Source organism: Dendrobates tinctorius, unplaced genomic scaffold, assembly GCF_039654945.1.
Source record: "Dendrobates tinctorius isolate UK_male_01 unplaced genomic scaffold, ASM3965494v1 ptg000011l, whole genome shotgun sequence".
In the NCBI taxonomy this organism is placed as follows: Eukaryota; Metazoa; Chordata; class Amphibia; order Anura; family Dendrobatidae; genus Dendrobates; species Dendrobates tinctorius.
The window spans coordinates 77869359-77892090 of record NW_027361679.1 but is presented as its reverse complement, the minus strand read 5'-3'; the positions used below and the strand labels follow the sequence as shown (position 1 = coordinate 77892090).

The following is a 22732-nucleotide window of genomic DNA, read 5'->3' as shown; positions in this document are numbered from 1 at the left end:
CTCACCCGAACAGATTTCAGTCCTCTGTTTTCTTCCACCCAGACACAATAAGGTGATATATACAGTTCATTCTCCTGGAGAAAACTTTGCACAAAGAAGAGGTCCACTTCAGCCTGAGCCCCTGCAGTTTCAAGCACGAGACAGAAGTGTTCAACTCCATGCACAGCTCACACTGAACAGGCTGCAGGTTCCTCATGTTAGTCTGCAACTCCATCACACAGACTGCTCAGCTCTTCTAGCTGACCCGTGCAGTCTCCATTCAGAAAGTGTCTCTGAAACTCACAGGTTTCAAACTATGGGAGGATAAAGGAATAACTACTGACTCAATTATTTCAAAATAACATTGAAACGTTTTGATCAAATTCAAACAGAATTTAGAATACCACATAAAGCCTCTTTTCAATATTTACAATTGAGACATTCCTTTGGAAACAGGCAAGTTTAACTAACATTACATTTGAACATTATCGACTCACTAAACTCCTTTAGTCTAAGTACTTCATAAGTATCATACCTATATAAGAAACCCTTGCCATCATTGCTGGACAAATTTCCTATGCAGGTTATATCCAAGTGGGAAAAAGATTTGGGTCCCCTAACAGAGGAGCAATGGGTAGACGTGTTTGAACAAACCCCTAGGTTGGCTGTATCTGAGGGACATAGGTTGTCTCAGTTCATTTACTGTTTTAAGAATCTCTGGCTTGTCACTCTCCTAGCTTAAGCTCCCATTTTGGCTGATCACTCTCTAGCTTCAACATACTTCACTGCTCAACATCTCAAGCAGACCTAGGGGTCCCAGTGAACACATGCCCTGGTTCTTAGGATGGGTGCTTATGATCCGTATGTAGCAGCGCTTTGGACGCATTGAATGTTTGCTGCGTCCAAAGCGCTGCCGTCTGTTGAATGCAGGTGAATCCGCATGTGTTCACTGAACCATACGGATTTACTGCATCCAGTACATTCTGTTGGTGAAATTTCTCTTGCGGAGACAAGCATCTCTGCAAGAGAAATTGACGTACTGCGGTCTTGAAAGACATGCCGCATGTCAGTGTCCGCGGGTGTGCACACATAGTGGACATGGGATTTCTTGCTATGTCACAGCTGGCAATGTCACAGCTGGCCGCTGTGTATTTATGCTGTATAAAGATGCAGCATCAAACCTGCAGCAAATACTGATCGTGCGTACATACCCTTAGTCAAATCCAGCAAAGTCCATCTATTTAAGACCCTCAGTGCTAGAATTGAACCCAGTTCTACCTGGCTTTCCTACAGGAGATACCCAAAAGAAACAGAAATGGAGCGCTTAACGCTTGTCGTATGGGTTTCTGGCGCTAGTTTAATGTTCATAGTAAAACTCTTCTGAGTCAGTATGCCAGCTGATGTCGCTGAAGAAGTTTGAAACTCATTGATTTTATTTATTTTATTATTTTTTTCGGCTTGTTCAATATTTTGCCTATTTTTTGGAGACTGATTCACACGGAAAAGGCTACTATATGCAATTCTGTTTACTTTTTAATGAAGAAAAGCATCAGAAACTTGTTTTGAAGAGGTAACAAAAAACAGCCAGAATTATTTCATAAAAAAATAGTGCATTTATTTGTACATTTTGAAACTTCAGTCTCCTTCAGCGCACCCTCCATTTACAGCCAGGCGATTATCTCTATCAAGGGTGAGCAGGCGAGGCATCCATTTTAATTCAATTTTGTCATGCCCTATATCTATGTAATAATTCGCTGGCATGCACTCCATGACACCCCAGTCAACTCCACGAGTTCATCAATGGTCCAATGGTGATCTTCCAGAATGGCCTGGTGAACTTTCAACCAGGGCTGTGGCGTCGGTAAGCCAAACCTGCGACTCCGACTCCTCAATTTCCCTTCCACCGACTCCACGACTTCGACTCCAGCATATATTGCTTATATTTAAGTGAAAATTTATTGTTGTACAATGTGAACATCAGACATTTAATCATTTTTATGATACAATAATCAAGACATTTAGATAGAACATAATATATATTTATTGGAATACAGCTTTAGAACACAAAAAAACTGTAATAAATTGTAAATATGTAATACACTATGTAATGTCGATTACATATATATTTATATACAGTATATATATCAGTATATATATTTATAACACTATGTAATAAACTATGTAAGTGGCAAAAAAACAGTTCAATAAAAGCATACTAAATAACATTTGCGCAGTCTATGAATTTGTTCTAAGAAATAGAATTGCCTCCATGAGATCCTCCTTCATAGATGACCTAAAATCTGACCTAATAATTTTAAGGCCAGAGAACAACCTCTCTACACTAACTTGGGTTGGAGGCATAGCCGTAACCACATGGGCAACATCTATAACAATTTCCAAGTATAAAGGAATTGCCTCATGCACAGTCAGTTTTGATGAACGGTTGAATTTTTCTTTTTCAGAGCAAGTGAAACATTTTGCTGAAATATGGTCAGTCTGCTTGCTATAGGAGACGGTGTGAAATCTTTTTCCTTGCAGCAACGCTTTGCCTGCTCCATATCACCCAAATACTTGTCAAAGTCAAACTCCTTATCTGAGGAGGATGAAGATATGGCAGCAGTAGCACTGTCAGGACCCAAGTCCTCTCGCGCCTGGCAGTCCTCCTGTAGGCCACTCATCCTAACTGCTACCTCAGTCAGAGCTTCTTTTACTTTAGTAAGCTGTTGATCATCAAGCAATATACGATGACTTGGGTCCACATAAACAGCTGCCAGAAAATTTTTATTTTCCAATAGCTGTGTCTCTCTCCGTTTCATTGAAGCAGAAATGCCATCTGCGATTAAATCTCCTCTTTGGGACAGTCAAAATAGCAAGTTCTTCCACTCCCTTATGAAAATGCCAGGAGTTAAATCCTCAGCTTGTATTTTTTTTAGTCACGGTAAATAAGTGATTAAGCAATTCCTTCAATTCAGCCACCTGTGTCCATTGACCTTCATTTAGGGTTACCTGAGGGTTCGCCATATCTATTAGAAACGGTTTTAGCCAGGATAAAAACTAGGGGGGGCAGAACCTCATACTGTTCCGCAGAATCTCATACTGCACACCTCAGCTGCCGCAGAACCTTATGCTGCACACCCCTAAATTTGAAAATAAAGCCTGCACCTTAAGATGTGGTGAATGCAGTCTATTTATTACAACTATCAATTGATGTTGATGTGTTACTGAAGACGAGCAATGCCTGTCCTGGGCGTCCTTTTGGGCAGCTATGAGGTGTACCTGACTGGTGCTAAAAAAAAAGGAGTGTTAGTCTGTGTGCAACCCGGCTTTCATTCTTTTTGGTACAGATAAGATATGGATAGACAGATATGGATAACTGGATAGAGCAGATTTCTAATCTGCTTTTGCTATTGAAAACATTATCTATGAGCTCAAAAACCTTTCAGGTGATGCGGTTTTTTAAAAAGCTGATCTGCTTTTGCAGCTGAAAAACGTATCCTCAAAAAAACGCAGCAAAAACGCTGTGTGTGAATGTAGCCTTAGATCAGGAATAGAACAGCCATTTATAGGACATTTCATAACTTTCCCAAATTCCTATGAAAAAATATTCAGCACATTCTGCATTGAACTACTGTACCCAATTTATTATATATTTTAGGAGTCGGACCATTTTATACCGACTCCACCAAAATGAGCTCCGACTCCACAGCCCTGCTTTCAACACATATTCATTAATTCGGTAGTTGATGATTATTACAATATAAAAAGGGAAAAATTGAAAATCTCGTTGGGGAAAAACAAACAATGAATCCAAAAGCAACCTTTCCCAGCAATGTCAGCTGGCAGACTCATTCAAAAGGGTCCAGCTAACATTCAAACATCTACGGAGGCCTGTTTTACATGAAACCTGCCCTCCAGAACACCATTCCTGTTTTTTTTTGTGTATCCCCTTGTATATACCTATTTTATTAAGTTTATAGGAATCTTTTACAAGTGTAAAGCGCCATTACTTGGTAGGGGTGCAAGGGATTAGGTTTCTAAACATCTGTGTGTCTCTGTATTATCTTAAAAGGGGTCACTCTCAAATAGTCATACTGACTGGTAGACGTCATCACAAGGCACTTTGACACCAACCAGCCCAAATGAAGATAAAGCCATTATACACCATACCACTGCAAATATGCTGGTTTTTGCCAAAGGTCACTCATAAAGATGCATCCATGCACATAATGGACAATTTTTAAGTATGCACTAAAAATTTTTTAATTCAATTCCCTTTAAAAGAAAGTTTCAAGCATGAAATCAAAAATTGTCCTCAACTTAAAAAAAAGAGATTTAAATTTTTGGCAAAATCTACTAGCTGTAATAGTAAGGGTACAGGGTTCCTTATAGTACACAAAGGGTTATTCTGATGAGAGAGGGAGCTGAAGACTGATTATATTCCGGTGCTTCATCAGAAAGTACACAAGGTGATTTCGTCTTTATACCTTGTAGGCTGGACTTCTGATCTACCAGAAGTTGGAGAGCTTGAATGAAAAAGAGAAGCTTTCATTATCCACCCACACAGGTAGATGTTTGACTATATTGAACTATTTATTATATGTATAGTGCTTCTGCATGGATGTTGCATTGTACATTTCACTACTGTCTCAATGTTGAAAGGTATATGTTTCATAGGAGTGAGTGCTGGATCACGTGAAGTAAAAAACAAGCTGAACAGTCTTTCACAAGAGCTCCTTGTCTTGGTGGATCACGTCCCGGGTAATTTTAAAGACACCAGAGATGCAGAAAGGTAATGCTTTTGGTATTTTTTTTTATTTTGTAATGGCAATGTTATGTTAAAGGCCTTCTGTCCTTAGGCTTGACCTTCCTAAGCCGTCTATATCTGCATGCAGGTCATAGAAGCAAAATAATACCTTGATATCTGTGATTTGATGTTTTTTTGCAGAATAATTCACATTTTTCTTAATACAGAAGATCTAGGGACTGGTCATAGATCTGGATAATCTGCCTCCAGAGCTTATTTAAAGTGAAAGGGAGCTTTACCAGTGTGAGACATGTAATGACCGACAGTCTGCTATCCTGATCTATCTGTCTCACTGGTGATGCCCCCTTTCGTTTAAAATAGATCTCCCTGAGAATCTGCTTCCAGAGCATGTTCCTTATCCTGCCCGTAGGTCTTAACAGCTCATTACATATTAATAGCAATGTGGTTTACTCTGGAATAAGACTTAGGATCGCAGATATCAAGGTATTATCTCATTTTATTCAACTTTATGCAAGCCCATATAGATGGCTTCGGGGGCTTGATCCTACTGACATATTTTCTTTAAATGTTTCCAGTATGTAGTTTGTCTTGCACTAACCCACCAATATAGAAAAAGGTAGGCTATTCTGAAAAAATTGAAAAAGCTGACCATGCTTCCACAATATTTTTTTTAATTTTTTAAACATAAAAAGGAAAAACATCAATACTGGCATTTTCTAAGACCTGCAATACGATATTATGTATGGGCATAAAACTGTAAAAGACAGAATATTTTTAATCACTGATTGTAACTTACAAATTACCAAATGGATATTTGCAATATACTCTTCTGCATAATGTCATGGCTCCAGGGACTTAGTTTAGCAGCCTACCTTGAGCTTGTTCGTTTGGTGATATTTTTTTCTTTAGGTTTAACACTTTTTCACAACTTTTTTTTTAAGCTGGTAGAGAAATAGAATCGTAAAGGGAATCCGACACTAAGTTTTTGCTACCTAATCTAAGAGCACAGCCCCCCCTAGGAAACCAACGCGCTTTTGGGCTGCTGCTACATACACGTGTGAACAGAGGTTATTATGGGTGAAATACTTTTTCTTTTCCATCTGTCTTTCTGAGTTAATACCCTATGGTGGTTGTCATTTTCTGTTGCTGTGTGTGCCTCTTTTTATAAAATACCATATGATATATACACTCCCTGACAAAAGTTATGTCGTTTATCCATGTTATGTAAATAAAAGCTTATAACCTGACGTTAAATTCATCCGTTGGTTGTATAAATTATTCTTCGGAAACCCTCCGAAATGTGGTTTAGGTTAAGAAAATAAATTGGCATCAATGCAGAAATATTGATCATTTAACCCCTTCCTGACATCCGACGTACTATCCCGTCCACGGTACCCGGGCCCGTATGACCGTGGACGGGATAGTACGTCTACCGCGATCAGCGGCGCCCACGTGGTGAGCGCCGCTGATCGCGGCCGGGTGTCAGCTGATTATCACAGCTGACACCCGGCACTATGTGTCAGTGGCGGTCATGGACCGCCCCGACACGTTAACCCCTTGCACACCGCGATCAAACATGATCGCGGTGTACCAGGAGTTAAAGGGAAGCATCGGGAGGGAGGGGGCTCCCTCCGTGCTTCCCTGAGCCCCCCACGGCAGCGCAATGTGCAGCGCTGCTGCCGGGGGCTCCTATCCTCCAGGCCCCCGGATCCAAGATGGCGACGGGGGCCTTCGGGGACCTGAGGAAGCTGGCTTCCTCAGTGCTTGCAAAGCGCAGGCAAGAGGAAGTCTTCTTCAATGCCTGTGACAGATTGCTGATCTGTCACAGTGATCTGTGATGTGACAGATCAGCGATCTGTCACAGGACAGTGATGTCCCACCTGGGACTATGTAATAAAGTAAAAAAAAAATAAAAAAAAAATGTAAAAATAAATTAAAAAAAATCGCCAAATAAATTAGAAAAAAAAAAAAAAAAATTCCCTCAATAAATCCATTTTTTGGAAATAATAAAAAAAAACAATAAAAGTACACATATTAGGTATCGCCGCGTCCGTAATGACCCGCCCTATAAAACTGTCCCATTAGTTAACCCTTTTAGCGAACCCCTTAAAAAATAAAAATAAAAAACGAAGCAAAAAATAATGATTTATTATCATACCGCCAAACAAAAAGTGTAATAACGCGCGATCAAAAAGACGCATATAAATATGCATGGTACCGCTGAAAACGTCATCTTGTCCCGCAAAAAACGAGCCGCCACACAGCATCATCAGCGAAAAAATAAAAAAGTTATAGCTCGCAGAATAAAGCGATGCAAAAATAATTATTTTTTATATAAAATAGTTTTCATTGCATAAAACCGACAAAAACATAAAAAAAGACCTAAATGAGGTATCGCTGTAACCGTACTGACCTGAAGAATAAAACCGCTTTATCAATTTTACCGCACGCGGAACGGTGTAAACGCACCCCCCCAAAAGAAATTCATGAAACGCTGGTTTTTCTTCATTCTGCGTCCCAAAAATCGGAATAAAAAGCGATCAAAAAATTTCACGTGCCCGAAAATGGTACCAATAAAAACGTCAACTCGTCCCGCAAAAAATAAGACCTCACATGACTCAGTGGGTCAAAAGACGGAAAAATTATAGCTCTCAAAATGTGGTGATGCAAAAACTATTTTACAATAAAAAGCGTCTTTTAGCGTGTGACAGCTGCCAAACATAAAAACCGCCATAAATAGTAAATCAAACCCCCCGTTATCACCCCCTTAGGCCGGTTTCACATTAGCGCTTTTTCAGCGCGCGCACGGCCGGGGGTAGCTCCGCCCCCGAGCCGGCTCTCTGCCCGGCGTGCCCGCCCCTTGCTTGTAGCGCCGCCTACTAGCGGACAGCGGCGCCTGCGATTGGCGCACCCTATCTTTAGCATAGGGTGCGCAGATCGTGCGCAGGCCGTGCGCTAGTTGCGCTTTGACCTGCGCTGCGCACTTTTGACGGTGCGCCGTGCGCGCCAAAATCCGAAAAGTTTGATTTTGGCGCGCACGGCGCACCGTCAAAAGTGCGCAGCGCAGGTCAAAGCGCAACTAGCGCACGGCCTGCGCACGATCTGCGCACCCTATGCTAAAGATAGGGTGCGCCGATCGCAGGCGCCGCTGTCCGCTAGTAGGCGGCGCTACAAGCAAGGGGAGGGCACGCCGGGCAGAGAGCCGGCTCGGGGGCGGAGCTACCCCCGGCCGTGCGCGCGCTGAAAAAGCGCTAATGTGAAACCGGCCTTAGTTAGGGAAAAATAATAAAACTAAAAAAAAAGTATTTATCTCCATTTTCCCGTTAGGGTAAGGCTGTGTGCACACGCTGCAGATTAGGTGCGGATTCATCCGCGCGGATTTTGTAAAATCCGCAGGTGAAACCGCAGGTCAAAAGACCTGCGGTTTTACCTGCGGATTGCTCTGCGGTTTTGTCCTGCGGTTTTTCATCTCCTCAATAGAGGAGATGGCAAACCGCAGGAGAATCCGCAGAAAGAATTGACATGTCAATTCTTTCTGCGGATTGAAAACCGCAGATAATCCGCGCGGAAAATTCCGCACCGTCTGCACTGCGGTTTTTGATTCCCATAGGGAATCATGGTACTGTACACCGCAGCAGAAACTGCTGCGGGTCCGCAGCAGCCAAAACCGCTGCGGAACCGCAGCAAAATCCGCAGCGTGTGCACACAGCCTTAGGGTTAGGGCTAGGGTTAGGGCTAGGGTTAGGGCTAGGGTTAGGGCTAGGGTTAGGGCTCAGATTAGGGTTAGGGGTGTGTTGGGGTTAGGGTTGGAGTTATAATTGGGGGTTTCCACTGTTTGGGCACGTCAGGGGCTCTCCAAATGCAACATGGAGTCTGATCTCAATTCCAGCCAATTCTGAGTTGAAAAAGTTAAATGGTGCTCCTTCCCTTCCAAGCTCTGCCATGCGCCCAAACAGTGTTTTACCCCCACATGTAGGGTATCAGCCTACTCAGGACAAATTGCAAAACAATTTTTGGGGTGCAATTTCTCCTGTTACCCTTAGGAAAATAAAAAATTGGGGGCAAAAATATCATTTTTGTGGAAAAAAATGATTTTTTTATTTTCACGTCCGAGTGTTATAAACTTCTGTGAAGCACTTGGGGGTTCAAAGTGCTCACCACACATCTAGATAAGTTCCGTGGGGGGTCTAGTGTCCAAAATGGGGTCACTTGTGGGGAGTTTCAATAGTTTAGGTACATCAGGGGCTCTCCAAACGCACATGACACCCGCAGACCATTCCATCAAAGTCTGCATTCCAAAACGTCACTGCTTCCCTTCCGAGCCCCGACGTGTGTCCATACAGTAGTTTTCTCCCACATATGGGGTGTCAGCGTACTCATGACAAATTGGACAACAACTTTTGGGGGTCCAATTTCTCCTGTTACCCTTGGGAAAATGAAAAAACTGGGGACTAATTGATCATGTTTCTGGAAAAAATACGATTTTTTTTATTTTCATGCCCTGGCCTTGTAAACTTCAGTGAAGCCCTTGGGGGTTCAAAGTGCTCACCTCACATCTAGATAAGTTCCTTAGTGGGTCTAGTTTTCAAAATGTGGTCATTTGTGGGGGGTTTCCACTGTTTAGGTACATTAGGGGCTCTCCAAAGGCAACATGACACCCGCAGACCATTCCATCAAAGTCTGCATTCCAAAACGTCACTACTTCCCTTCCGAACCCCGACGTGTGCCCATACAGTAGTTTTCTCCCACATATGGGGTATCAGCATACTCAGGACAAATTGGACAACAACTTTTGGGGTCCAATTTCTCCTGGTACCCTTGGGAAAATAAAAAAATGGTGACTAAAAGATCATGTTTGTGGAAAAAATATGAATTTTTTATTTTCACGCCCGGGCGTTATAAACTTCTGTGAAGCACTGGGGGGTTCAAAGTGCTCACCACACATCTAGATAAGTTCCTTGGGGGGGTCTAGTTTACAAAATGGTGTCATTTGTGGGGGTTTTCCACTGTTTTGGTACATCAGGAGTTTTCCAAACGCGACATGGTGTCCGATCTCAATTCCAGCCAAAAACGTCAAATGGCGCTGCTTCTCTTCCGAGCTCTGCCATGCGCCCAAATAGTGGTTTACCCCCACATGTGGGGTATCAGCGTACTCAGAACAAATTGCACAATAACTTTTACGGTCCTGTTACCCTTGGAAAAATAAGAATTGAGGGTGAAAATATCATTTTTGTGGAAAAAATATGATTTTTTAATTGTATGGCTTTATGTTATAAACTTCTGTGAAGCCCCTGGGGGTTCAAAGTTCTCACCACACATCTAGATAAGTTCCTTAGGGGGTCTAGTTTCCAAAATGGTGTCATTTGTGGGGGATTTCCACTGTTTTGGTACATCAGGGGTTTTCCAAACGCGACATGGTGTCCGATCTCAATTCCAGCCAAAAACGTCAAATGGCGCTGCTTCCCTTCCGAGCTCTGCCATGCGCCCAAATAGTGGTTTACCCCCACATGTGGGGTATCAGCGTACTCAGGACAAATTGCACAATAACTTTTAGGGTCCTGTTACCCTTGGGAAAATAAAAATTGGGGTGAAAAGATCATTTTTGTGGAAAAAATATGATTTTTTAATTGTACCGCTGTACGTTATAAACTTCTGTAAAGCCCTTGTGGGTTCAAAGTTCTCACCACATATCTAGATAAGTTCCTTGGGGGGTCTAGTTTCCAAAATGGGGTCACTTGTAGGGGGTTTCCACTGTTTAGGTACATCAGGGACTCTCCAAACGTGACATGGCGTCAGATCTGAATTCCAGCCAATTTTGCATTGAAAAAGTCAAACGGCGCTCCTTCCATTCTGAGCTCTGCCATGCGCCGAAACAGTCGTTCCCCCCCACAAATCAGGTATCAGCGTACTCAGGACAAATTGCACAATAACTTTTGCAGTCCAATTTCTCCTGTTACCCTTGGTAAAATAAAAAAAATTGAACCTGAAGTATTTTTTTCGTGAAAAAAAGTTAGATGTTCATTTCTTTTTAAATATTCAAAAAAATTCCTGTGACGCACCTAATGGGTTAATAAACTTCTTGAATGTGGTTTTGAGCACCTTAAGGGGTGCAGTTTTTAGAATGGTGTCACTTTTGGGTATTTTCTATCATATAGACCCCTCAAAGTGGCTTCAAATGTGATGTGGTCCTAAAAATAAAATGGTGTTGTAAAAATGAGAAATCGCTGGTCAACTTTTAACCCTTATAACTTCCTAACAAAAAAAAATTTTGGTTCCAAAATTGTGCTGATGTAAAGTAAACATGTGGGAAATGTTACTTATCAAGTTTTTTGTGTGCCGTATCTCTGTGATTTAAGGGCATAAAAATTCAAAGTTGGAAAATTGCGAAATTTTCAAAATTTTTGCCAAATTTCCATTTTTTTCACAAATAAACGCAAGTTATTTGAATGAAATTTTACCACTAACATGAAGTACAATATGTCACGAGAAAACAATGTCAGAATCACCGGGATCCATGGAAGCGTTCCAGAGTTATGACCTCATAAAGGTACAGTGGTCAGAATTGTAAAAATTGGCCCGGTCATGAACGTGCAAACCACCCTTGGGGGTGAAGGGGTTAATGGACACAGAATGGTCAGATTTTGGCAAGACAAAAGTTTTGTCGGCCACAGAAAGTAATGTGATATTCAAAAAATAATTAACTTAAAATACAAATATATGTTGCATAACATTGGTGAAAGAATTTGTGGTGCTATTAGAGTCATATTTAATATTTTGTGTGACTTCCATGAGCTTGAAGGACTGCTTCCATGCGGTTCAACAATGATTCATACAATTTATTAATGAAGTCATCAGGAATAGCGAAGAATGCAGTCTTACATGCCTCCCAGAGTTCATCTAGATTCTTTGGTTTTGTCTTCCAAGCTTCCTCTTTCATCCTACCCCAAACATGCTCAGTGATGTTCATGTCTGGTGACTGGGCTGGCCAGTCCTTGAGCACCTTGAACTTTTTTGCCTGGAGGAACTTTGTTGTAGAGATGGATGTATGAGATGGAGCACCATCCTGCTGCAGAATTTGACGCCTTTTATGATTTGGAATATAAGAGGTAGCTAATACTTCTTGATATTTTAGGCTGTTGATATTGCCTTCCACCTTGCAAATGTTTCACACACCCCAATACTGAATGTAACCCCAGACCATGATCTTTCCACCACCAAATTTAACTGTTTTCTGGGTGTATTTTGGATCCATACGTGCTCCAGTAAGTCTACTGCAGTATTTGTGGCGGCTGTGGTGTAATTCTACTGAAGATTCATCTGAGAAATCCACCTTCTGCCACTTTTCCAACGTCCATCTGTTTAGCAGGCTGTGGGACTTTGCAAATGCCACACATTTTTTTTATTTGCCTTTTGTTTAGTGCTGGCTTCTGGTCACTGATTTGACCATGGAGGCCATTTCGAGACAGAATCCTACAACCTGTTCTAGTTGACACAGGGACTTGAGGTGACCAGGCCTGTTGGAGCTCTGCTGCAGTGGAACAGGGGCTTGCTTTGGATTTTCTAACCAACAAACGTTCCTCCTGAGCAGTTGTCTTGCGGGGTCTGCCGGACCTGGGCTTGTCAAACACATGTCCAGTCTCTTTGAATCTTTTTTTAATTCTTTGTACTTGACGCTGAGACACATTAAAGGTGCCAGCCACCTCTGCAGTGGATCTGGTCTTCAGCCTCTTGATAATCCAGGCTTTGGTCGCAGGGTGGATTTTTGGCATGTTGTCAGAGCTCAAGTTGCAGCTCAAGTGAAGGTCTGGGGTGCTGGGTTTCTTTTTATAAACACCCACTAAATAACCAATCATTTACTGAGCACAGGTGAGGATGTAAACTAGGATTGGGTGCATTATATGACCAGGCGACAAAACTTTTGTCTTGCCAAAATCTGACCATTCTGTGTCCATTAAATGGTCAATATTTCTGCATTGATGTCAATTTATTTTCTTAACCTAAACCACATTTCTGAGGGTTTCGGCTTTCAAAAGAATAATTTATACAACCAACGGATGAATTTAACGTCAGGTTATAAGCTTTTATTGACATAACTTCTATCAGGGAGTGTAGGTCGTACATTTTAAAGCACCACTGCTATAAACCTTTTATAGGTTTAATATCAGTCCCCAGCCTATCATTTTTGTGCGCATGGATAGGTACTATTTTTGACACCATGTGCCTTTGCCTTTAACCTCATACTTTCCATGTTACTTTTTATTGTATTTTGTCATTGATAATAAAATTTCATACTTTTTATAATCTGGTTGATACTCCTAGTCTCTTTTCGGGTATATATATTTTGGTGGAGTTTCCAGTGACCATCTATTTTTTTCTATTAGTGGACATATAGTTATGGGATTTTTTAGTATCGCTATTTGATTTCAGTTTGGAGGATATTGGTACTAATCTAAGAGCAGCATAATATAGGGACAGGGTCCATGATTCTAGGGATGTGTCACTTACTGGTCTGCTTAGTGTAGTTTTGATAAAATCATGTTTTATCAGCAGGTGATTTTCACTAGAGGACTACTTTACATGCTACCACATAGTCCAACCACGCCCCCACTACTGAATGGTAGCTTTCTGCCTATGCACGGAGTGCTGTAAACAGAAATCTACCAATCAGTTGTGTGGGTGGGCTTATACAGTATTTAGCATTGGTTCGATATTCAGGAGAAAAAAAATGTTTGTTTTTTTTTAATCAAAACTGCAGCAATCTGTAAAAATAAGTGATATATCATGGGAATTGGTGTCTCTGCCTCTACATCATGATGTTTTCAGATGGGGTAGCAAAAATTTGGTGACACATTACTTTATTGTTAAATAGTTAATTTTTAACTGTTTGAGATCTGACTCATGCTTGACATTAGCTGCTGGAAAGTATGCTGGACAATAAGATTGTCTAAGTTTCTTACATTTGGGTTGCAGAGGTTTAGGACAAAATGGAGATGCTGTAAAGGCAGCCAGTTTTTATGATTAAATCACTTTTTGGAGCAGACTGACTTACTTGTGTTTCATTTTACAGAGCTGTAGATATTCTTGCCAAAGTTTCTTCAAGTCTGGAGGATTTAAGAAGTATTTTAGAAGCCTCCAAAGAACAAGAAACTGAAGCACAATCGGAGCATTTACCTCCAAGTGATGACAACTCGGCAAATAAAGAAGATGAGCGTACAAAGGGGAAAAGCAGCCAACGTACTGAAAACACGGAGACTCAACAAAAAGATACTTTAGAGCAACCATTCCACATGAAGCACGGTCTGACTGTAGATGAGCTTCTCATGATTGAGCAAGAGGTGATTGAAGACCTAAAGTTGGAGGTGAGAAGTCTATTTTTTAACCCTAAACTTAACTTCCATCTATCACTGCTCATTTTTCCTTTGAATTTAGCATCTGCAAACCACATCTTTTGGTAATTTTAAAGGGGTGCTCTGATTTGTAGATAAGTGTTTTCGCTGGTCAACGATGGGTTGGCATGCAACCAGCAGACCTCTGTGATTGTCATTGTTAGATTGCTATGAGCGCCGTCCCATGGTCGGCGCTCATAGCAGGTGAGCATTTCTGCTACACACAGGCGATCAGACAACTGCAGCTTCTAGTCTCCCTTGGAGACTATTGAAGCATGCAGAAAGTTAAAAAATATATATGTTCAAATCACGCCCCATCTATATATATATAAACGCCTTATCGTGTCTGTCTGTAACCGAAATCGCAGGCCGCTGATTGGTCGCGGCCGCAACCTATCAGCGACAGGCGCAGCTATTTGTAACGGTAAGCTGCGCCTGCCGGCCGTGACCAATCAGCGGCAGGCACAGGCCTTAATCTGTAAAAATGAGAATTAAAATTAAAAAAAGTTATTCTCACCTTCCGACGGCCTCCTGTCTTCTTTCCACGCGCCCGGCCTTGCGTTCCCAGTAATGCTTAGAATCATAGAATCGTAGAGTTGGAAGGGACCTCCTGGGCCATCTGGTCCAACCCCCTGCTCAAAGCAGGATTCGCTAAATCATCCCAGTCAGATGTCTGTCCAGCCTCTGTTTGAAGACTTCCATTGAAGGAGCAACCCCCTGCTCAAAGCAGGATTCGCTAAATCATCCCAGTCAGATGTCTGTCCAGCCTCTGTTTGAAGACTTCCATTGAAGGAGAACTCACCACTTCTCGTGGCAGCCTGTTCCACTCATTGATCACTCTAACTGTCAAAAAGTTTTTTCTAATATCTAATCTGTGTCTCCTCCCATTCAGTTTCATCCCATTGCTTCTAGTCTTTCCTTGTGCAAATGAGAATAAAGTTGATCCTTCTACAGTGTGACAGCCCTTTAGATATTTGTAGACAGCTATTAAGTCTCCTCTCAGTCTTCTCTTTTGCAAACTAAACATTCCCAAATCCTGCAACCTTTCCTCATAAGACAGGGTTTGCAGACCGGTCACCATTCTGGTCGCTCTTTTCTGAACTTGCTCCAGTTTGTTGATGTCTTTTTTAAAATGTGGTGCCCAAAACTGGACACAATATTCCAGATGAGGTCTGACCAAAGAGGAGTAGAGGGAAATAATGACTTCACGTGATCTAGACTGTATGCTTCTGTTAATACATCCTAGAATTGCATTTGCCTTTTTTGCTACTGCATCACACTGTTGACTCATATTCAGTCTGTGATCTATTAGTATACCCAAGTCTTTTTCACATGTGCTGTCACTTAGCCCTATTCCTCCCATTCTGTATATGCTTTTTTCATTTTTATTGCCCAGATGTAGTACTTTGCATTTCTCCCTTTTAAAAACCATTCTGTTAGTTGCTGCCCACTTCTCCAGTTTATTTACATCTTTTTGAATCTTCTCTCTCTCTTCTCTAGTATTAGCTATCCCTCCTAGCTTTGTGTCATCAGCAAATTTAATCAGTTTACCCTCAATTCCTTCATCTAAATCGTTGATAAAGATGTTGAACAATACAGGGCCCAGGACAGAGCCCTGTGGTACCCCACTTGAGACATTCTTCCAACTGGATGTGCAGCCATTTACGACCACTCTTTGGGTCCGATCACTAAGCCAGTTATGAATCCACCTAACAGTTGCCTTGTCCATTCCATACTTAGTCATTTTTTCAATAAGGATTGTATGAGAGACTTTGTCAAATGCTTTGCTGAAGTCAAGATATACTATATCTACAGCATTTCCTTGATCCACCCAATCAGTGATTCCGTCATAGAAGGAAATTAAGTTAGTCTGACATGACTTATTAGTTACAAACCCATGCTGACTCTGTTTAATCACTTCATTCTTATCCAGGTACTGACATACATGTTGTTTAATAATTTGTTCAAAGATCTTTCCTGGTATAGAAGTCAGACTCACCGGCCTATAGTTGCCTGGGTCCACCTTCTTCCCCTTTTTGAAGATAGGAACAACATTTGCTCTTCTCCAGTCTTCTGGCACTTCTCCTGTTCTCTGATGACGTCATTCTCGCGAGAGCGAGAAAGAAGACCAACGTCATCAGCGGTCTAAGCCGCAAAGCTTTACTGGGAATGAGAGGCCGGGCGCGTGGAAAGAAGACAGGAGGCCGTCGGAAGGTGAGAATAACTTTTTTATTTTTTAATATTATTTTTGTACAGGGCCGTGGCAGTGATTGGTCGCGGCTACAGGGCCGCGTTGCTGATTGGTTGCGACGCTGATTGGTCGCGGCTACACGGAAAGGGGGGTGAGGGGACCATGCATACCAGGATTGGGGGGTGAGGGGACCATTCATACCAGGATTGGAGGGTGAGGGGACCATGCATACCAGGATAGGGGGTGAGGGGACCATGCATACCAGGATTGGGGGTGAGGGGACCATGCATACCAAGAAAGGGGTGAGGGGACCATGCATACCAGGATGGGGGGGTGAGGGGACCATGCATACCACGAAAGGGGGGTGAGGGGACCATGCATACCAAGAAAGGGGGTGAGGGGACCATGCATACCAGGATTGGGGGGTGAGGGGACCATGCATACCAAGAAAGGGGGGGTGAGGGGACCATGCATACCAGGATTGGGGGGTGAGGGTACCATGCGTACCAGGATTGGGGGGTGAGGGGACCATGCATACCAGGATTGGGGGGTGAGGGGACCATGCATACCAGGATTGGGGGGTGAGGGGACCATGCATACCAGGATTGGGGGGTGAGGGGACCATGCATACCAGGATAGGGGGTTGAGGGGACCATGCATACCAGGATAGGGGGTTGAGGGGACCATGCATACCAGGATTGGGGGGTGAGGGGACCATGCATACCAAGAAAGGGGGGGTGAGGGGACCATGCATACCAGGATGGGGGGGTGAGGGGACCATGCATACCACGAAAGGGGGGTGAGGGGACCATGCATACCAAGAAAGGGGGGTGAGGGGACCATGCATACCAGGACTGGGGGGTGAGGGGAGCAAAGAGCGGAGCAGAGCCGCAGGGTGCGGAGAAAGAGCGGAGCAGAGCCGCAGGGTGCGGAGCAGAGCCGCAGGGTGCGGAGCAAAGAGCGGAGCAGAGCCGCAGGGTGCGGAGCAGAGCCGCAGGGTGCGGAGCAAAGAGCGGAGCAGAGCCGCAGGGTGCGGAGCAGAGCCGCAGGGTGCGGAGCAAAGAGCGGAGCAGAGCCGCAGGGTGCGGAGCAAAGAGCGGAGCAGAGCCGCAGGGTGCGGAGCAAAGAGCGGAGCAGAGCCGCAGGGTGCGGAGCAAAGAGCGGAGCAGAGCCGCAGGGTGCGGAGCAAAGAGCGGAGCAGAGCCGCAGGGTGCGGAGCAAAGAGCGGAGCAGAGCCGCAGGGTGCGGAGCAAAGAGCGGAGCAGAGCCGCAGGGTGCGGAGCAAAGAGCGGAGCAGAGCCGCAGGGTGCGGAGCAAAGAGCGGAGCAGAGCCGCAGGGTGCGGAGCAAAGAGCGGAGCAGAGCCGCAGGGTGCGGAGCAAAGAGCGGAGCAGAGCCGCAGGGTGCGGAGCAAAGAGTGGAGCAGAGCCGCAGGGTGCGGAGCAAAGAGCAGACACAAGGCTACACAAAGCTGAGTAGGGAAGGAAACAGACAAGGACACGAACAGGAGCAACAGACGGACTTAGTACAAACAAGGACAGACACGGGAACAAGCTAAAGACACAGGATTCAGCCCTGAGTATGCAGCCCTCAGGGAGACAGAACACAAGACACAACAAACACAGAAGCTGGTCAGGGTATGCAGCCCCCCAGAGAGGTGGAAAACATGACAGGACCTGGCATCTCAGCAGCAAGGTACAGACTGACACATTTTTTTGCTCCACCTATTGGTGGAGATGCCTTAAGTACCTGATACCTCTTGGCAATAGGCTGGAGCCAAATTGAGGGTGTGCACTATAAGACTCAGGAAGTGCTCGGGTCTGGATTTGTGCATTGCTGTCCACTGCCCAACATCTGAAAGAGCCCTAAGACTTTGGTAAGAATAGCTTTAAAATCGGGTTCGGCATATTGCGGATCGTATAGACAGATTGCTGGGAGGGGTTTGGAAAAACCCAGCAGTCATGGTACACCTCGGTACCAATGACAAAATTAGAGGGAGGTGGAAGGTCTTTAAAAATGATTACAGGGAACTAGGAGAGAAGCTGAAGGCCAGGGCCTCCTAGGGGGAGTTTTCAGAAATACTGCCGGTGCATCACTAGAAAGACAGCGGGAGCTTAGGGAGATAAATAAGTGGCTTAGAAATTGGTGCAGGAAGGAAGGGGTTGGGTTCATGGAGAGCTAGGCTGATTTCCTGTCGGTTACAGGCTCTATGATAGGGACAGGTTGCACCTCAGTGGTGGAGAGTGTAGCTGTGCTTGGGTGAAAACGGTTAGGATGGAGGAGCTTTTAGACTGGGATCTGGGAGGAGGGAGGGTAGATGTGCTAAAAAGGGGATAGGTTGAGTCGATAGAGAGAGTGAGACAGTTGGGGTCATTGAAGCTATAGGGTGGGCAGGGACATGCAAAAAACATAGGAAGGTGAGAAGGAGTTACAAATGTGCTAATATTATTAAATGTCTACTAGCAAATGCAAGAATTCTTGCAAACAAAATGAATGAACTGGAGAATACAATGTGGTGGGCATTACGAAAACCTGGCTGGACAAGAGCCATGACTTGATGACAAACATAAAGGGTCACACTACATTTAGTAAGGATAGGAAAGACAGAAAAGTTGGAGAGGTGTGTATTTTTATTAAATGTAACTTAAGACCATTGCTCATTGATGACATTGGGGGGAGCTGCGACATTGTAGAGTCACTATGGGTAATTTTACATGAGGACGGCAATAATGGAAAGCTGCTAATTGGAGTTTGCTACAATCCTCTTAATATAGCTGAACAGGTAGAGCGGAAATGCTGCAGCAAATTAAAAAGGCAGCAAATAATAATAGGGTCATTATTATGGGGAATTTTAACTATCCTGACATTCAATGGGACACAGAATCTTCTGGTTGTGCTAAAAACTATAAATTCTTAACCAGAATTCAGGATATTTACCTCTCTCAGCTGGTAGATGAACGAACCAGGGGAGATCTGGTTCTGTCAAGTAGACCAGACACAATTTCTGATCTAAAGGTCTGGGAGCATTTGGGAAGCATTGACCATAACATGGTATGTTTCAAAGTAGTTTTCAATCAAACATTCAAAAGGGAAAATTAAAAAACCTGGAACTTTAGGAAAGCTGATTTCAGCAAAGTAAGGGAAGAGCTTAATCGTGTGGACTGGGACCCCGTCATGGTAACTGGGGATACCGAACATAAATGGGGGATGTTTAAGGAAACACTACTAGAATCCTGTAGAACACTTCTACCCTCTGGTAATGAAATGAAACCACTATAGCTAAATAAGTCACTACAAAGTTTAATAAGACAAAAACAAAGGGCTTTCAAAATCCCGAAGTCGGAGAATACAGAAGTTTCAGGAGTATATAGATCTAAGTAATGCAAAAAACATAAATCAAGCTATCAAAATTATAAACAGAGAAACAAATTTCCAGTGACATTAAAATAAATCCCAAAAGTTTTTATAAATATATCAATGGCAAAAAGAAAAAAATGTAAGAAAGATTGTCTAGCATTCCTCTGTTGCTGTTGACGTACATTAGCACAATCTGACACTTCGCCATCGATGATATGGGAGGGAAATCCTATGACCAACAACCATACTTTTATTTCTGTCAGTATTTTTTTAAAGTTTGTTATTAATGCATTCTGTATTAGGCCTCGTTAAGGCATCTGATTTTTGCGTATCCTTTTCATGGATAACATTTGTACCTGTGAATTTATGGGGCCATTCACAAAGGCATGTCAGATTTTGATCCAAGAGTCAGCTCAAAATCAACAATGCAAATCTGTGGGTCCATGAAAAAAATCAGACTGTTAAAAAGAAGACTGTGAAGAAACTTTTTTATTCTCCACGCAGAAGAAAAATTTTTACACTCTAATCAAACTGAGTGTGTGGTGTGTTTGACGTCTCTGTCCGTTTTTATCATACGTGAGAAAATATGACTTATGGATGATGAGTGAGTCCTTCTTTTTTTTTTTTAAATGGCAGGAGGAGGTGGAACCTGAACCGTCTTTTGTATTTGATAGTGATGAAGAATTTGAGACTGAGATGCTCAAGGTAAGATTTTATGTGCACTCCTGTCAGTGAATTGGTTACATTGTCATATGTACTGTTTAAATTAAAAAAATTAAAAAATATTAGCAATGGGTTTTTTTTTCTCAGTAACATGATCTCTATTAGAAAAACAAAATTAGTAGACTTGCAATTTTCACAGTGGTCACTGGGCAGTTTTTGACTCGTACATACTGCCTTTTCAGCAAGGCTTTTAAAAGTACAGCGATTCTTAATTTTTCATTAATAATTGTTAATTATATAATCAATTATTTTAATCTTAAATTATATGTGCAACATTCGTTATTTTTTTAATTTATTTTTACTTTAGCCACTAGATGCTGCCATTTTCTTCTTTGGGTATGTAAGTGTCTGAGCACGACATTTACACACCTCAAATACAGCAGCCCCTGGGCTTAAGAGACTGCGGTCGGACGGCGACTGCATCTCTTGTATTGCGACTGCTTTAGCTAGTGAGAGGAGATAGCGGCCATCTTTCTTGAGCCCGTAGTGTATGCTGTGGACTTCACTTTCCTTCTATCATCGCACACACTGCTCAATCGGTGTGTGCTATGACAGGAGCCTGCAGGGGAGGAGGTGCCGGGGAGATGAGGTCCACGTTGTCCAGGAAGTCAGAATCTATAAAAGCGCCAGTGTGAAAATTAAGAGTTCTATTTTTTATTCTTATTACTGATTGTGATATGAAGAAAAAAAAAAAAACATCGCACAAACCTAATTTAAACAGTCCTTTTTCCTGATGAAATGAATTGTGCTCTGAGATAATGTTTCTTTTCCAAACAATTTTATTAACATTTTATAACAGAGCATACATACAGTGGGGGAAAAAAAGTATTTAGTCAGTCAGCAATAGTGCAAGTTCCACCACTTAAAAAGATGAGAGGCGTCTGTAATTTACATCATAGATAGACCTCAACTATGGGAGACAAACTGAGAAAAAAAAATCCAGAAAATGACATTGTCTGTTTTTTTTTCATTTTATTTGCATATTATGGTGGAAAATAAGTATTTGGTCAGAAACAAGCAATCAAGATTTCTGGCTCTCACAGACCTGTAACTTCTTCTTTAAGAGTCTCCTCTTTCCTCCACTCATTACCTGTAGTAATGGCACCTGTTTAAACTTGTTATCAGTATAAAAAGACACCTGTGCACACCCTCAAACAGTCTGACTCCAAACTCCACTATGGTAAAGACCAAAGAGCTGTCAAAGGACACCAGAAACAAAATTGTAGCCCTGCACCAGGCTGGGAAGACTGAATCTGCAATAGCCAACCAGCTTGGAGTGAAGAAATCAACTGTGGGAGCAATAATTAGAAAATGGAAGACATACAAGACCACTGATAATCTCCCTCGATCTGGTGCTCCACGCAAAATCCCATCCCGTGGGGTCAGAATGATCACAAGAACGGTGAGCAAAAATCCCAGAACCACGCGGGGGGACCTAGTGAATGAACTGCAGAGAGCTGGGACCAATGTAACAAGGCCTACCATAAGTAACACACTACGCCACCATGGACTCAGATCCTGCAGTGCCAGATGTGTCCCACTGCTTAAGCCTGTACATGTCCGGGCCCGTCTGAAGTTTGCTAGAGAGCATTTGGATGATCCAGAGGAGTTTTGGGAGAATGTCCTATGGTCTGATGAAACCAAACTGGAACTGTTTGGTAGAAACACAACTTGTCGTGTTTGGAGGAAAAAGAATACTGAGTTGCATCCATCAAACACCATACCTACTGTAAAGCATGGTGGTGGAAACATCATGCTTTGGGGCTGTTTCTCTGCAAAGGGGCCTGGACGACTGATCCGGGTACATGAAAGAATGAATGGGGCCATGTATCGTGAGATTTTGAGTGCAAACCTCCTTCCATCAGCAAGGGCATTGAAGATGAAACGTGGCTGGGTCTTTCAACATGACAATGATCCAAGCACACCGCCAGGGCAACGAAGGAGTGGCTTCTTAAGAAGCATTTCAAGGTCCTGGAGTGGCCTAGCCAGTCTCCAGATCTCAACACTATAGAAAACCTTTGGAGGGAGTTGAAAGTCCGTGTTGCCAAGCGAAAAGCCAAAAACATCACTGCTCTAGAGGAGATCTGCATGGAGGAATGGGCCAACATACCAACAACAGTGTGTGGCAACCTTGTGAAGACTTACAGAAAACGTTTGACCTCTGTCATTGCCAACAAAGGATATATCACAAAGTATTGAGATGAAATTTTGTTTCTGACCAAATACTTATTTTCCACCATAATATGCAAATAAAATGAAAAAAAAAACAGACAATGTGATTTTCTGGATTTTTTTTTCTCAGTTTGTCTCCCATAGTTGAGGTCTACCTATG

At 42.8% G+C, this 22732-nt stretch overlaps 1 protein-coding gene across 7 annotated transcripts in view; it reads left to right on the top strand.

The window, feature by feature from the left end:
- Positions 1-22732, top strand: part of WRN (WRN RecQ like helicase) — a 281559-nt gene that overhangs the window by 85856 nt on the left and 172971 nt on the right. For 5 of the 7 annotated variants that reach the window (XM_073543508.1, XM_073543526.1, XM_073543500.1 and 2 more), the window contains 4 exons: positions 4471-4543; positions 4639-4768; positions 13812-14103; positions 20314-20382. In XM_073543508.1, coding sequence (XP_073399609.1) covers positions 4471-4543; positions 4639-4768; positions 13812-14103; positions 20314-20382 — 564 coding nt within the window. The remainder of the gene's footprint in view (positions 1-4470; positions 4544-4638; positions 4769-13811; positions 14104-20313; positions 20383-22732) is intronic. The other 2 variants (XM_073543546.1, XM_073543535.1) reach the window with 1 other exon arrangement.